This window comes from Chiloscyllium plagiosum, chromosome 34 (genome assembly GCF_004010195.1).
Source record: "Chiloscyllium plagiosum isolate BGI_BamShark_2017 chromosome 34, ASM401019v2, whole genome shotgun sequence".
In the NCBI taxonomy this organism is placed as follows: domain Eukaryota; kingdom Metazoa; phylum Chordata; class Chondrichthyes; order Orectolobiformes; family Hemiscylliidae; genus Chiloscyllium; species Chiloscyllium plagiosum.
In genome coordinates this window covers 5,590,817-5,604,918 of record NC_057743.1, presented here as the reverse complement: position 1 = coordinate 5,604,918, position 14,102 = coordinate 5,590,817, and the positions used below count along the sequence as shown (strand labels likewise).

Genomic DNA, 14,102 nt, shown 5'->3' with positions numbered 1-14,102 from the left:
CTTTAAACTTGAGGCATTGCTAGAACAGAAGGCACTGCATTAATTGTTTTACAAGGCAAGTGGTTGAATGAGACCGGGTGTGAGTTAGAAGATGGGAAACTGAGGTTTTGGTGAGCTCAAGTATCTGAAGTGGAAGATGGGAGTATGTTTGGAAGGGATTAGAATCATGAAGTTTGAAGGTAATAAAGACAGGAGTGAGAGTTTCAACAACAGGTGAGCTGAGAAAGAGGTGTGAAGACAGTGTTAATGCAGAGATTGAGGTACTGTGCTGTCAAATTCAGCTGAAGATCAAGTTTCAGTTAATAACCAGGGGAGAGGGATAAAATACATGGCAGGGGAATAAAGGTTGTCCCATGGGCTAGAAACACTTGCTGTTGTCTTTCAAATACTTAATTTAATTTGTACTCATCCAATACTGCATGCATCACAACAGTGTGACAAATTACAGACTGTGGGATTGAGAGTGGCGGTGGTTCAGTTATGCAGATGACAATATAGTCATTATTTCATTGCTGTTTGTGGGAGCTTGCTGTGTGCTCATTGACTGTTACATTCCCTTCATTACTACAGCCTGCTACAATTCATCGGATGTGAAGCATCTTGAAGCATTCTAAGGCCATGACACATGCTAAATAAATGAAGATTTTTCTTCAATTTTTCTACAACTTCCCTACCCGTGTCTTTTCCATTGGTAGACATCATAGGAAAGGGAGTATTTTTCAAGTGACCCTGGAGAGGTTCAGCATTTCTCTATCTATTTTTGTTCAGTTTTTGCCCTGCTTCTCAGGTATTTCAAAATTTGCCCTCTATAATCATTTCCTAATACAAATTTGAATACAGCTGTTTTGTTCCTAACTGTCTTCTCCTTCCCCGTCCCCTTCTTGAAGTCTTAAAAGAACAATTTTAACCATTCACTGCCAAGATAATGCATATGTGCAGAGCGTAAAGTCTTTACATTCTAAATTTACAACCTGAATGGGCTTCACAAAGTTCCTCTTACATCTTGTTTTAGCTTATAACTTAGCTTAGCACGAGATTGATTCAAGCCTGGCTATGCTGGCATTAAAGATGGAACTCCTAAAGGTTGTGGATGCTAGGTCAATTGAAAATTTCAGAAACTCTAATAGCTTGGTTTTCATTGGTGTGATGGCATTAAGCAATTTGGGGGCAAAGCGTGTTTAGCCAGTTGAGGTATGGATCAGCCATGAAAGACTGAATGGTTTCCTCCTGTTGCTAAGCACAGCTCAAAGCCCCTGAAGTATGATTTGAGTTACCATTCCAGTCGAAGCTTGGAAGATTAATTTGAAGCCGAAATCAGAGTAAGTTATTAAATATAAATTGGCAGGCAGCATGGCCAAGTGGCCTGAGATGCTTGAAGATTGAGGCTCTAGTCTTTTTAAGGAAAAGGGTCTTGTGGTGCATTCATAGTGTCCCTGTCTGAGCCAGGAGGCCTGGGTTCAAGTCCACCTACTCCAGAGGTGTGTAATAACCTCTCTGAACAGACTGATTAGGAAACATGAATTGGTATAGGCTGTGCAGTTGGGATAGTTTCTGTGTTTTGTTCAGATAGTGATAATCTTGTTTGGCTTTGCTGCTGACAGTCATTGGAAAATTCTATTAACCTTGCTTGCATCTCCAGATCCTGAAATTGAAAAAATTGAATAAAAGCAATTCTCCTGGTTGTTCTATTAATATTCAGCATGATTTCAAACTGTTTGGTGGACCATGTTTCATATTCAATCAATTTTGACTGGAAATTATGTGATCTACTTACCTTAGCTGAACTCAAAATAGCCAGACCATATTTTTCGAACCTGTTAGAATTTGTGTGCACCATAGAGTTTTTGTTTTGTTTGCATTGATGCTGGGTTGAGTGGAGCTGTGTGCTCAGCAGTAGGAAGAATTTTGTAAGTTCTAAATAACATGCAAAATTCCATTAATCAGAAAGACCCATCTTTGACTGAGGACCAGCTGAGGAAAGATGCAGCCATCTGGGAACTCTTGAGCTCCTCTTCACCGCTTCCTAGGGTTAAGCGATCCTCAAAGGTAGCAGTAAAGCTGCATGACAGTGTGGAGCATGAATTTTACCATGAATGTTACAAGCTGTTCGTAGAGTAGATTTGAACTTGTCCACTCCCTCAGCCTAATGCACAAGGTTATCTCAATTTGTGTGATTTGCATTTTCATAATTCATTTATTCCTCTCTCTCCACTTCGAAAGAGTATAGTAAAACTAATTAGTCAATACGCAACCTATTATTTCCCTTGTATTTAATTACTTTGCATGTGTACTGTACTGTAAGGAGGGGAATTAATTAACTGAATTGTTACTGGCCCAAATCAATTTATATAGGGATTGAATGACACAGGTGGGATTCAACTACAATACATAATACAAGAGGACATGCATCATTTTTGTATGGAGCAATCTGGTTTAGGTTCTAGTACCAATTATTCAAGAAACCTCCTGAAGAGTTTAAGTAGTCAGGTGTTGTGGAAGCAAACATTACAGAGGGAGATCATTCCATCCATTGTACCTGTGACAGCTCTGTGAATAGGTAGCCTCTTAGTCCCGCTCTCATTATTTGAACTGCAACTCTTTACTTCTCCAAGTGAATATCCAACTTGGTTTAGAAAATTATTGAATGTACTTTAACGCAGCATATTCCAGATTATTGATACTCAGTATTTGAAAATAATTCTTCCCCTGTCACCTCTGGTTTTCCTGTCAGTCATTTAAACCTGAATCCCTTGGTTTCTGCCTCTCCTGCCAATGGAAATGGTTTCACCCAATTTGCTCTGTGCAACCTCCTCATAACTTTGGCAACTTCATAAATTGTCCCTGGGACCTCCTTTGCACTAAGACTAACAATCCCAGTCTCTCCACATGACTGCAATTCCCTCACCTTTGGTACCATTATGGTGTCTGGTTGTGTTGTTTGTGAATGGTAATGATCTGCATTGATAGCGATGAAGGCACTACAGGTGAGCCTGGACAAAATTGGAGCCAAGGTATTACATCGATCTGTCAAGATTGGATCTCAGAGTGATGCATGAAAAGGATGAATTAGTACAACAGTAACCCTACTAATGGTTTTTCAGCATGGTTTAGTCTTTCAATTATATTTTGATCTTAACCCTATGGTTTAATTCTTGGGGTAAGTTGGACAGTTAACAGCAGATTGAAATCCTTCAAAGGGCAGCAATGTCTGTGGGCTGCAGCAATTTAGATAAATGCATGAACCAATTCAAAACCAGAAATAAAATGTATAGAACTGTTTATGAAAGCAAACTGCACAGCTATTCATCCTTGCCCATGCTATGATTTTATGTGCATTATATTGTTAACTGAATGGTTTTTATTTGATGTAAACATTCTTATAGACAACTTGTTCCTTCACTTCTTTGTAGTCTGTGCCTGATATGGAAGAGCAGAAGCGTATAGATGATGAAGTATGGGCAATTATATCTGGCTTTACTGCTGAGCAGTCGCACAAGCCACGTGTTCATGGTCCCCCGGGTAGCAGGGATCTGTCCAATGCTTCCCGTCCATTATCTCGACTGGCCTCAGCAAGGCCTGCTGGACCACCTGCTCCCTCTTCCTCGCGCAAACCATCTCATTCCACACGCTCATCTTCCTCTTCAAGAGCTACTACTTCCCGTTCTTCTCACCCTTCATCTCTACTTTCTCGTCCTGCCGACTACAAAAAGGTATGGAAACTCAGCAATGGGAACAGGGTCATTTGTTTAAGGAAAGTCCTTGAGTTTTGTTTTTAGGTTTAGGATCCACAAAAGGTGAATGCAGCATCTTCCATTTGGTAAGATGCTCAAACAATGTCCAATGGGGGATGCCTGTTTGACTTGAGAGCAATGAGCTTGCCTGTTTGAGGGTTCCATTGACAACTTATCATAAGAGCTGAATAGTTGAGGCAGGCAGTGGTCTTGGCATGTCTGGCAGGTTGATTGTGTTTGAAGTGGTCTAGTGGCAAAATGGTGGTGTTAGCTTACGAAGACCCTGCTTTAATTGTATATAACATTGTTCCTATTCCTCAACCTCTGGATCACTGAGGTGCTTCCACCAGAAAGAAAATGAGAAGATGGTCAACTGGAATAAAGATTGATGGAAACATTGAGCAGGCCAGGCAGCATTTCAGGAGAAATAGAGTTAACATTACAGATTGGTGACTTTTTACCAAAACTAGACACAGATCAGATTATAAATTAATATCGAGGTAGAATGGGTGGATGAAGGAACAAAGTGCTAGATCTATGATAAGCAGGAGAGAAGAAATGGCATAAGGATGATGATGCAAGGCGTAAGAGTTTGGTAAAGAAATAAAAGATAGATGTAGAGAAGCTGTAAGCACCAATGACAGAATTGTCAGTGGCTTATTACTCTTGGGTCTTACAGTAGCAGTTTTATTCAAATTAAAATTGCAGTGTGTTACACAGGACAGACGTTGACAGGTTTTGATGATGTAAATTGGGGCACACTTTTTATTAAAATGCTAGTCAATAACACGATTGCTGGGTAGTGTGGAAGGATAGATAAAAGAAGCAAAGAACCAGGAAAGAGGTGAAAATTTATACCTGGAGTTTTTGTGGTTGCCAAAGTGCTGTCTGATTGAATCTGGTTTCTATCATGAACAAAAGGGAATCAAGGAATGATACAGTGCTTTGGAGAAAGAACCGGAACATGGAACTGTAATCAGAAAGCAAGAAGGGCCAAGATCTGGCTTTGCCAGTAGTTGGCGATGATTTGTTCAGCTAGTACATGTTCTCAGCCACCGGTGTGTGCTGCAGCCTCATCCTGAGATCTTGCATACTACAGAGGAGCGGCAAGTTGTATGACTTGTCCATGCCATGATATTCCTCAGCTGACTGCCTCCTGTTGGGCTGCCGTGACCCATGTTTTGTGTAAATACCAGTCATAAAGTCATAGAGCTGTACAGTATGGAAATAGACCCTTCAATTCAACTCATCCATGCTGACCAGATATCCTAAATTATTCTATTACTATTTGGCCCTTATCTCTTTAAACCTTTCCTATTCATGTATGCATTTTGATGCCTTTAAAATGTTGTAATTGTACAGCCTCCACCACTTCCTCTGGCAGCTCATTCCATGCACGCACCACCCTCTATGTGAAAAAGTTGTTTCTCAGGTCCCTTTTAAATCTTTCTCCTCTCACCTTAAATCTGTACCATCTAGTTTTGGACTCCTCTATCCTGGAGAAAAAAAACCCTTGGTTATTCACTCTATCCATGATGTTGAAAATTTTGATAAGCTCATCCCTCTGCCTCCGATGCTGTAGGGAAAACAGCCCCAGTCTATTCAGTCTCTTCCTATGGCTCAAACCCTCCAACCCTGCCAACATACTTGTAAATCTTTTCTGAACCCTTTCAAGTTTCACAACATCCTTCCTGTAGCAGGGAATGAATCAGGGAAGGATTTTTTCCACTGAGGGATTGCATTCACATCAGCGATTATTTTCATCCCTTTGTTTGGAGAACAATTCGATACGTAGAAAGTAAGTCAGTGTAGACACTCAGCTAAAGTACCACCAGCACATGCAGTCTGAACAGATTATGTAATCAGGATTTTGCAAGAACTTATTGATGAGAAATTTTGAATTCTAGTTGTCAGCTTTGGGTGTGAGAAGTGTTAATTCTGATGGTGAGTGCTTTGAGTGAATCATGATGCAGGACAGGAAAGCTCAGGGCTTAATTACTTTGCTTTTTGAATATCTGCTGTCATCTTCAAGGGTAACATCTGGCTGGGAAGGAGGAAGTGGGTGTGTAGTTTGCTCATCATCCTGGAAAATGTACACTGGTATAGAGAATTAGGTTTCTTTGTATGATCTCTTGGCAAGGGGACTTATTGGGAAGACGAATGTAAACATTCTCCTACCTGAGGCAGGGAAGGGGAGAAAGATGGAAGTTTAAAAGAATATGTTAGTGTTGTTCTTCATTTGTATGTTGAAATGGCATTTGCTTTTAACAGAACCAGTTACATTACAAATGAGTTAAGTTGAGTGTTGATTTTCTCTGCATGCACCAGCAGATGAGAAACATTCCTCAGACCCCTTCACTGCAAACTCAGGAATCGTCAATTTCTTCACCCATGTCGGGCCCAAGGTCTGGAGGTTTTGAGAAGGTAGCCACAGTTGGCTCATGCATGGAATGTTGTGGCATCCTTGTGACCACATGCATGTCTAAGGTGTGAGTGTTTTCAGAAAGCAGCCTGTTGGACCGCAAATTCAAGGCCATTGGAAAAGGTTCCCAGTCAGCCCAAGGAACTCATCAGTGTGCCTGAGTTTGTAGATGTTGTAGCTATTCACCATGCAAATTGGTCCAAGATGGATTTAAAACAGCAACGAAACATCAGCATGTTTGTGTTCAAAGTAACATTGTGTAGAAAATAGCTGAGAATGCCACCAAATGTAGGCCGTCCTGCATGAATCTTTAATATAGTCATGAACCTGCTGCTGAGTATAGTTGCCTTCATTTAACTTCTTTTGAGTCTTAATTGGAACTCGCATGTGCACAGCTTTGGTGTGATTGGTTCAAAGGTGCAGTGTGTGGGCATGAGCTCTCCTGATACACAATGGCATTTGTGAATTATTATAAATGGGACCCATTGAGGCAGTGCTCTTGAGAGTGGACTCTCACATCCCTTGCATATAAGCAAATATACAGTTTGTTAAATGTTCCAAGTATGGGAAGTTTTTCTGCTGGTCACTGTTGCTTCCTGGACTTGCTATCAAAGATATTTTTGCCATAATGTGTCAGGCAAAGTTTCCTGGTAAAAGCAGTTTGATGCCTGTTATCACATTTTCCATTTATTGCTATATCAACGTTGGAAGAAAGACAGGCCAGTAAGTGTAACTGGAAGGCAGCATAAGTTTGTCAAAGGATATTTATATTTAATTGGTTTCCTGAAGGAATACATAATTGTGCAGTGGTTTCAGAAAGTTTTCTTTTCGGCAAGGAAGTGAAACAGCCAAGAAACTTAACAGGATTTCCCTAACCCTCTTTGGAACAAAAAACAAAGGCTTCATAAAAACAAATTGACTTCCCATTCAGGTGTCTGTCAAGATTTGCAATAGCCATTTCTGTCATCACACCTTGCATTCCAAAGGGGCTAATCACAAGTGGAACTTGGCTGGAAATCTGCCAAGCCCAAAATGAATTAGGCCAACTCAGAACATTTACCAGATTTACGTTATGTAAATGGAAAATCCCAGCTAAGGTTCCACTCTCTAATGCCAAGACTGATGGGGAATTCTGTTATTATTCATCTTTAACTGTTATTGTAGATTGTCCACACCTTTTGATTTCCAAGAATCTCAGTAAGGGCAGGAATGTTTCCTCCTTTGGTTAATTTTTACTATGCATTCAAGTAGTAAGTAGCTTGGATTTCAGAAAGCAAGGAAATTGCAGATTGATGGAACATTTTTCTCAAATGGAGAAGAAGTTGAAGACAAATAGTTTTTATTTAGGTATGTTCTATCTTTTGTCCTCCCCACTTCCATACAACAGGCTGGTGGGCTTTGTATTCCCAGAGAGAAAACTGAAAAGCCAATAACATTTGGAAATGGACATACTTGTCATACAGGAGCTCCATTTTGCAGTATACAAGTCAGATCAGTGTGTGTCATTCATCAATTCTGTTGAATCTTTTGGGAATAATTATAAATCAGTCTTATATCGCTTAAGGCCATTGTTGCATTAGTCCTCAGAATGGAAGAATGAGATCATCCTATGTAGCTTCAGATGGTCCACCCTCTGCTAACCAAATGGGTAAGATGGTGCTGGAAGATCAAGCAGAGGACAATTTTCCAAGGCTCCCAAGGGAAAGCCAGACTACTGCGACCACTAGGACTCCTAACAGCACACAAACCAACAGCCACTCTCAGACAACAACTCACCAGAACGAACAGCCATGGAATTCCTAGAGGCATGGCACTCATCCACAGATTCAATCAATAAGCACATCGACCTGGACCCAATATACCAACCACTGCAGCGGACAGCTGGAACTGACAGCTGGAAGCGGCAGATTCAAACCACTATAAATGCCAAAGGAAGCTTCACAGGAGGTTCCCAAGCACTGAGGATGTCACCTAGACAGGGGACGAAATGTCTGCAACACAAATTCCCAGCTCGGCAAACAGGACCACAACAAATTCTATAATTAAAAAATGTTGGTAATGATTATCTAATCAAATAGAATCTATGGATGGCTGAAATCATTAGTGTTTCAGGGTGATGATCTTTCAGCAAAAGTGCCTGTCTTGCCATTGAGTTAACTTCTGATTTGTTCATTTTGTTTATTTGTATAGGTTTTTCCTAAAAGCACAGTAAATCTGATGTACTGTTAAAATTTGGTTCCTGTAGAAAGACTTGGAATGTTCAATTAATCCCATAGAAGTCTCTTGTGAAAACAAATCTCTTTGTATTTTGTCAGCTAGGAATGGTTAGACTCCGCTTTCTGAACAAAGCCTGGAGATGGAATTCCAGAGTGTGTCCTTGAATGTGCATTTGCCTGTGGCTCTCTATCCACTTTTTCTACTCACCTTGTGTCTGCCTTTTTCCTATCCTAGCATTCTCTGCTTTACAAGGGTTTCAGCCTCCTTCCTGAAAGCAATTACTATTGGCGTCTACCTCACCAATACCTGGGGAACAAGGTAACCAGTATTTCCAGTAGTGAATAGAAGCTAAAGTTTTGCACAGTTGTACTTTGGAAAATATTTCCAATTGGTAGGAGTTATGTGTGTATTACTAATTTAACGTGACAAAGCCTTTGTGTATGTTTTTTGAAAAGAAATCTACTGGTGAGTTGTGGTCAATGATTTGGTGGAGAAAGTGTTTTAAAGTGTCTGGTTCTCACTTCAGATTCCCTGTTAGCAGTCAAAAAGCTCTTGAGTTCAGCTGTTGCGTTCCTACAGTCAGCATTGATTGAGGAACCAAGAATTTTAGGTGTCAGTTTTGCAAAAATTGTTGTTGATCACCAACAAGACAAGAATGAAGTGTTGACTGGAAAGCCTTTGTTAAAAATGCTGGCCTTTGTGTTGCCTGATAGAGAACACGGTAGCTGGCCAATAAGACTGAAGAACGGTGCTTTGTGGTGATGGATGGAATGGCTCAGGACCAATGAAGTAACTGGGGAATCCAGTGAGATCAATGACTTATTTTTCCAATAGCAAAGTCTTTCTTCTCCAGTGTGTTGACATTTAATAAATCGCATTAAGGTTTGTTACTTTCTTTATTGATGTTAAAAGAAAGGGTTGGTGGGTATTACTTATATTGGAACACATCAAGGATTAACTGTAAAAGTAAGAGTGGTATAAGAGCTATAAAACTGAGTAAGTCAATAAACTGTTTCTGCTTGTGGGAGAGTCTGGCACCAGCAGGCATAATCTCAATTACAGATTGCAGATTTAAAACAGAGACAAAGAAGAATATCTTCTCCCTGAGAGTAACATGTCTGTGGAATCCTTTACACACAGGGCTGTCAAGGCTAGGTCATTAAATGTATTCAAGGCTGAAACAGACAGATTTTCGTTCAGTAGGAAAATGAAGGCTTATGCAGAAAAGGCAGGAAAGTAGAATTGAGGATTATTAGTTCAGCCATGATCTAATTGTGCAGCAGAGACTCAATGAGCTAAATAGCCTGTCCTATTCCTACACCTCTGGTCTTATTGTCAATGATGAGCTATGTGTCTTAGTTTCTGTATCATCAGCCAGCTGGGATTTTATTAACAACATGTATAGTACCTTGTTGTCCTCAACCCAGAGAGTTGGTTGAAAATTGACATTGCAATTCATTGTCTAGCCAAGTCTCAAGCTCCTTCTAACCACTGAAGTAATCAATATCAATTTGGGCGGCACGGTAGCACAGTGGTTAGCACTGATGCTTCACAGCGCCAGAGATCCTAGTACCTTGTTGTCCTCAACCCAGAGAGTTGGTTGAAAATTGACATTGCAATTCATTGTCTAGCCAAGTCTCAAGCTCCTTCTAACCACTGAAGTAATCAATATCAAGTCATCCCATTACTGACTTCTAAGATCCCTCTGCTTGAGAATGGAGAGGATTCCTTTCCTATGGAAGTGGGATGGTTCGACTTATAGTTATTACCCTGGAGTGGCATGGGTGGCCTAGTGGTTAGCGCTGCTGCCTCACAGCGCCAGTGAACCTAGTTTGATTCCACTCTAGGGCGACTGTCTGTGTGGCGTTTACGCATGCTTTCTGTGCCTGCATGGGTTTCCTCCCGCAGTCCAGAGATGTGCAGATTAGATGGATTGGCCATGCTAAATTGCCCGTAGTGTTAGGTAAGGGGTAAATGTAGGGGTATGGGTGGGTTACGCTTCAGCAGGTCGGTGTGGACTTGTTGGGCCGAAGGGCCTGTTTCCACACTGTAATGTAATCTAATCTAATCTAACAAAATATGCTTGAGTAATTGACCACATTTATGCTAAAGGTCTTCAGTTAACAGGATTAAATCAAAACTGGTTTTTGCTTTACTACCCATCATTCCAATAACAGATGCCTTACCCGAAGCAATGCAGAGGAATAAATGTGCTACAAAATTTAGTATTCTTGGGCAAGTTCCAGTTCATTCAGCTTATTTTTGCCATTGCCTAACTCAATTAAGGCTGGATAATTTTTCAAAAATTTGTGGTCAAGGATGCTGCACCATGCACATCCAAATCAGCAGAGGAGCAATGTGATGATCCCCAACCTTGAACTTACAAAACTATACGTGAGTTGGATGAAGATTCACAACTATTCACTTCCAGTTGAGCAATCTTGCATATAAGACAAGAAACATGTAAAGATATCCTTTTTGGACATCTTCAGGTCACTTTTAGAGCTTTGTATTAGGTTTGTGCTTGTAATCTGTATTTGTTTGTCAGTCTGAGGACATAATTCTCAGCTGCATATCGATTTTTATGGGGATGTATTTTGAATAGCACAGTTTCACTTAACGTGGCAATTTTCTGGAATGTAATTATCACTTCAATCAAGAACTACCTGTATAAAAAATAATGGAAGAAAAGTAACACATGTCATAGTTTACTTTAAGTAATGTCTAAAAGGATGCAACAGTCAGGGAAGATTGAATTGGCTGTGGTTGTTGTTCAGCAACAGGTAAAACTTCGAAGACACCAAAACAAGTTTTTAAAATTATAAAGGGATTCACAAGAACAGAAGTAGCCCATTCCGCTTCCTGAGCTTGTTCTACCATTCAATTAGATTATGGTTATTGTGTATCTGAACTCCACTTAGTTGCTTAGCTTCATGTTCCTCAATACCCTCAGAAAACTAAAATCAATAGATGGCAGTTTTGAAATTTTAAATTGGTTTCCCTGCAGCTTCAAGAGTTTTTTTGAGGAGGAAGAGTATTCTACATTTTCACGAGAGTGAAGTAATTTTTGATGTCAACTCTCTACTTCTAGTGTAAAGGTTCCTCTCTCATCTCTGTTTTATCTGGGTGAATTGGCAGTTGTCCATCACAGGTTGCTGATGGCCTCTGAACTGTACTAGAATCTGATATTCCATCACAAGCCAGCCTAGTGGATATTTTGTTTCCTTATGGTCTATATTTGCAGTCAACCTAATTACCTTGCCCTAGGGACTAGTTGGGATATATTATGGAGAGGTAACTTTATGAAAGCTAACAGCACAATCTGTACTGACATATTTACATAAGTTAGCCACTGTCTATATTTCACAACTATTCATGCTGTCAGTTCTGTTGCAGTGGCTGTATAATTATTTAACACCCACTGACAGAGCCAGTGATTCCAGCCCTGAGTGAAACCCAATAAACTCGATAAACATTACTATATGCTTTGAATACAGCCGTTTGCATTTCGCTATGTTGATGTGAGATGACAGGACATCTTAATAAATATCCTGCAATTAGCATCAGTCCATCATTCTTCCAGTTCCTAGCCTTAGGCTATCTGTTTGCAACAATCTCTGTCCTAATGGCAGCAATTGCTCATTAATGGAAGACATGAAACTTGCCCATTATCTGTGGGGCACCTGTCTTATTCATTCCACTTCACTCAGTCTCAGCATTCCATAGCCAGTGTTCCACTCCCTGCACTATGTGACCCTGACCAATCTTCTGGACTCACTGTGAGCAATGCCATAGAGGATCACTACATAAGTAATTGAATCCTTAAATAAAGCACTGGAACATTGCATTTTTTTAAAAAAATCTATAAATTGCTAATATTGATAACTTTCTAGTTGCACAGTTTGTCAGCAACTTGTAAAATTGGTCATTATATTTCTGCAGACATGAACTTTGCTGTAGTGTCTGACTTTGTTAAATCCAAGATGTGCTGGTGATTATTAGTTCACCCTCTCTGCTCCTAATTAAGGTGTAGTGCTAATCCAAGTGTTCTATCTGTATGAAGCCGCCTTATAGTTCTTTCTTCATTTTGCACAGGTGACTTCCTACGGTGGACTCCTTCGGTACACACTCTCCTACGATGCAGGTTACCGGGGTTCCTCAGTACCAGATGCTGATGTACAAATCATTGTAAGTGACTGAAATTGCCCAACTGGGAGATGTAAGTTAGTAGGAATTAAGGAAACCATTAGTGAAATGTTTGGATTCCCACTATGTCTCTTCTTGGGAATGCCAAGTTTTGGGTCTAGCATTGTGTTAAGAGATCAGCATTTCAGTGTTAGATCCACAAGCTTTTGAATCCATGGAATTTCACTACCTCAGTATTTTCTGACCTAGGATGGATAGAATCCCTCTTTCAAGGAGGATGCACTCACGATAAAGCCCAATTCTTGAAATGTATATGGCTAATGATTTCTGAACTATCACGAGGGAACTACCCTTGCAGCTGTCCAGAACCCTGCAACATAGTGCCTGTTAAGGTCACTTCTGGTCCTTTGAGTTGTACTTCTTCAGGATTTATCTCTCACTCCTTTTTGGGTCCCACCTTTTGTATATTGGGTAGATTTTCTTTATTTTGTTGTGAAATTTTTAAATTTTTTCCTCGTTTTTCTTTGTTTGTTGCCACATTGTGTCAGTGAAGGATTTTGATAGAGAGATGCTAATAGGTGCATTCTCATCCAGCAACATTACAGTGATTTACGGTGTGTTATGTGTAAGAACAGGCATTTAACTCTGACTAAATGTGAGCCATCTCAGGATATGTGGTACAGTGAAAGGATTGACTTGTGAGAGATGAGGGGTTAATATGGGAGAGATTTGCAGGTAACATTACATGGTGCAAGATCTTGAGCCATTTGTAGTCAATACGTCCACATTGCTGTTAGGGAAGGAGTTCCAGCATTTTGAACCAGCGACATTGAATGAACTACGATATATTTCCAAGTGAATGGTTTGTATGGAAACTTGTAGCTGGTGGTTTTCCCATGTGTCTGATCAGTCATAAAGCCTCGATAAGTTGCTACAGTATGTCTCGTAGGTCGTGCATATACCTGCCACTTTGTGTTGTTGGTGGATGGAATGAATCTTGAACTTGAAAGCATGTCATAGGTACATGTTTTACTTGGTGCACCTCTTTGAAGAGTCCACACTAAAACCTCAGCAAAAGTTGTTCTTTGGCCTTTTGAAGGCATTTTGTACTTCATTAAGGGCATTCACTGCCAAATAGAGAAGTCTTTGAACCAACATTTGGGGTTTTATGATAAATATAATAGAATCGTTGTACAGTGCTTTTAGCAGAATTGTAATTGGATTGTACATTCTCAATGCCATACGATTGTTTATCTGACAATGCTTATGTGATCTTTCAGGGCAATGACATTACCTTAGTGACCTACCACCATCACCCACTTCAACCAAGAGAGATACAGTCCTTTGAGATCATGTTCAAGGAGGTAAATTTTGAGAATTCTGTTTCAGCATTCTTCCACTAAACTGACATTGTAAAATCAAGTTTATTTATTTAATGGAGGTGAATTGCAGCTTAGGACTTAAAAGGTAACATTTGAACTGACATTGGGTAGGAAGGAGTGTACAGTAATAGAAAGCAAAAGGCTGAGCCAGATTAATCCTGTCTTTTTCTGATGGATTAATGCAACTGTTAACCTCCCCTTAAT

General features: G+C 40.1%; 1 protein-coding gene across 1 annotated transcript in view; it reads left to right on the top strand.

The window, feature by feature from the left end:
- hspg2 (heparan sulfate proteoglycan 2) overlaps positions 1-14,102 on the top strand; it is a 522,026-nt gene that overhangs the window by 303,523 nt on the left and 204,401 nt on the right. The window contains exons 36-40 of the mRNA XM_043675530.1: positions 1,945-2,046; positions 3,411-3,710; positions 8,605-8,688; positions 12,466-12,558; positions 13,797-13,880. Of these exons, the coding sequence (XP_043531465.1) occupies positions 1,945-2,046; positions 3,411-3,710; positions 8,605-8,688; positions 12,466-12,558; positions 13,797-13,880 (663 nt within the window). The remainder of the gene's footprint in view (positions 1-1,944; positions 2,047-3,410; positions 3,711-8,604; positions 8,689-12,465; positions 12,559-13,796; positions 13,881-14,102) is intronic.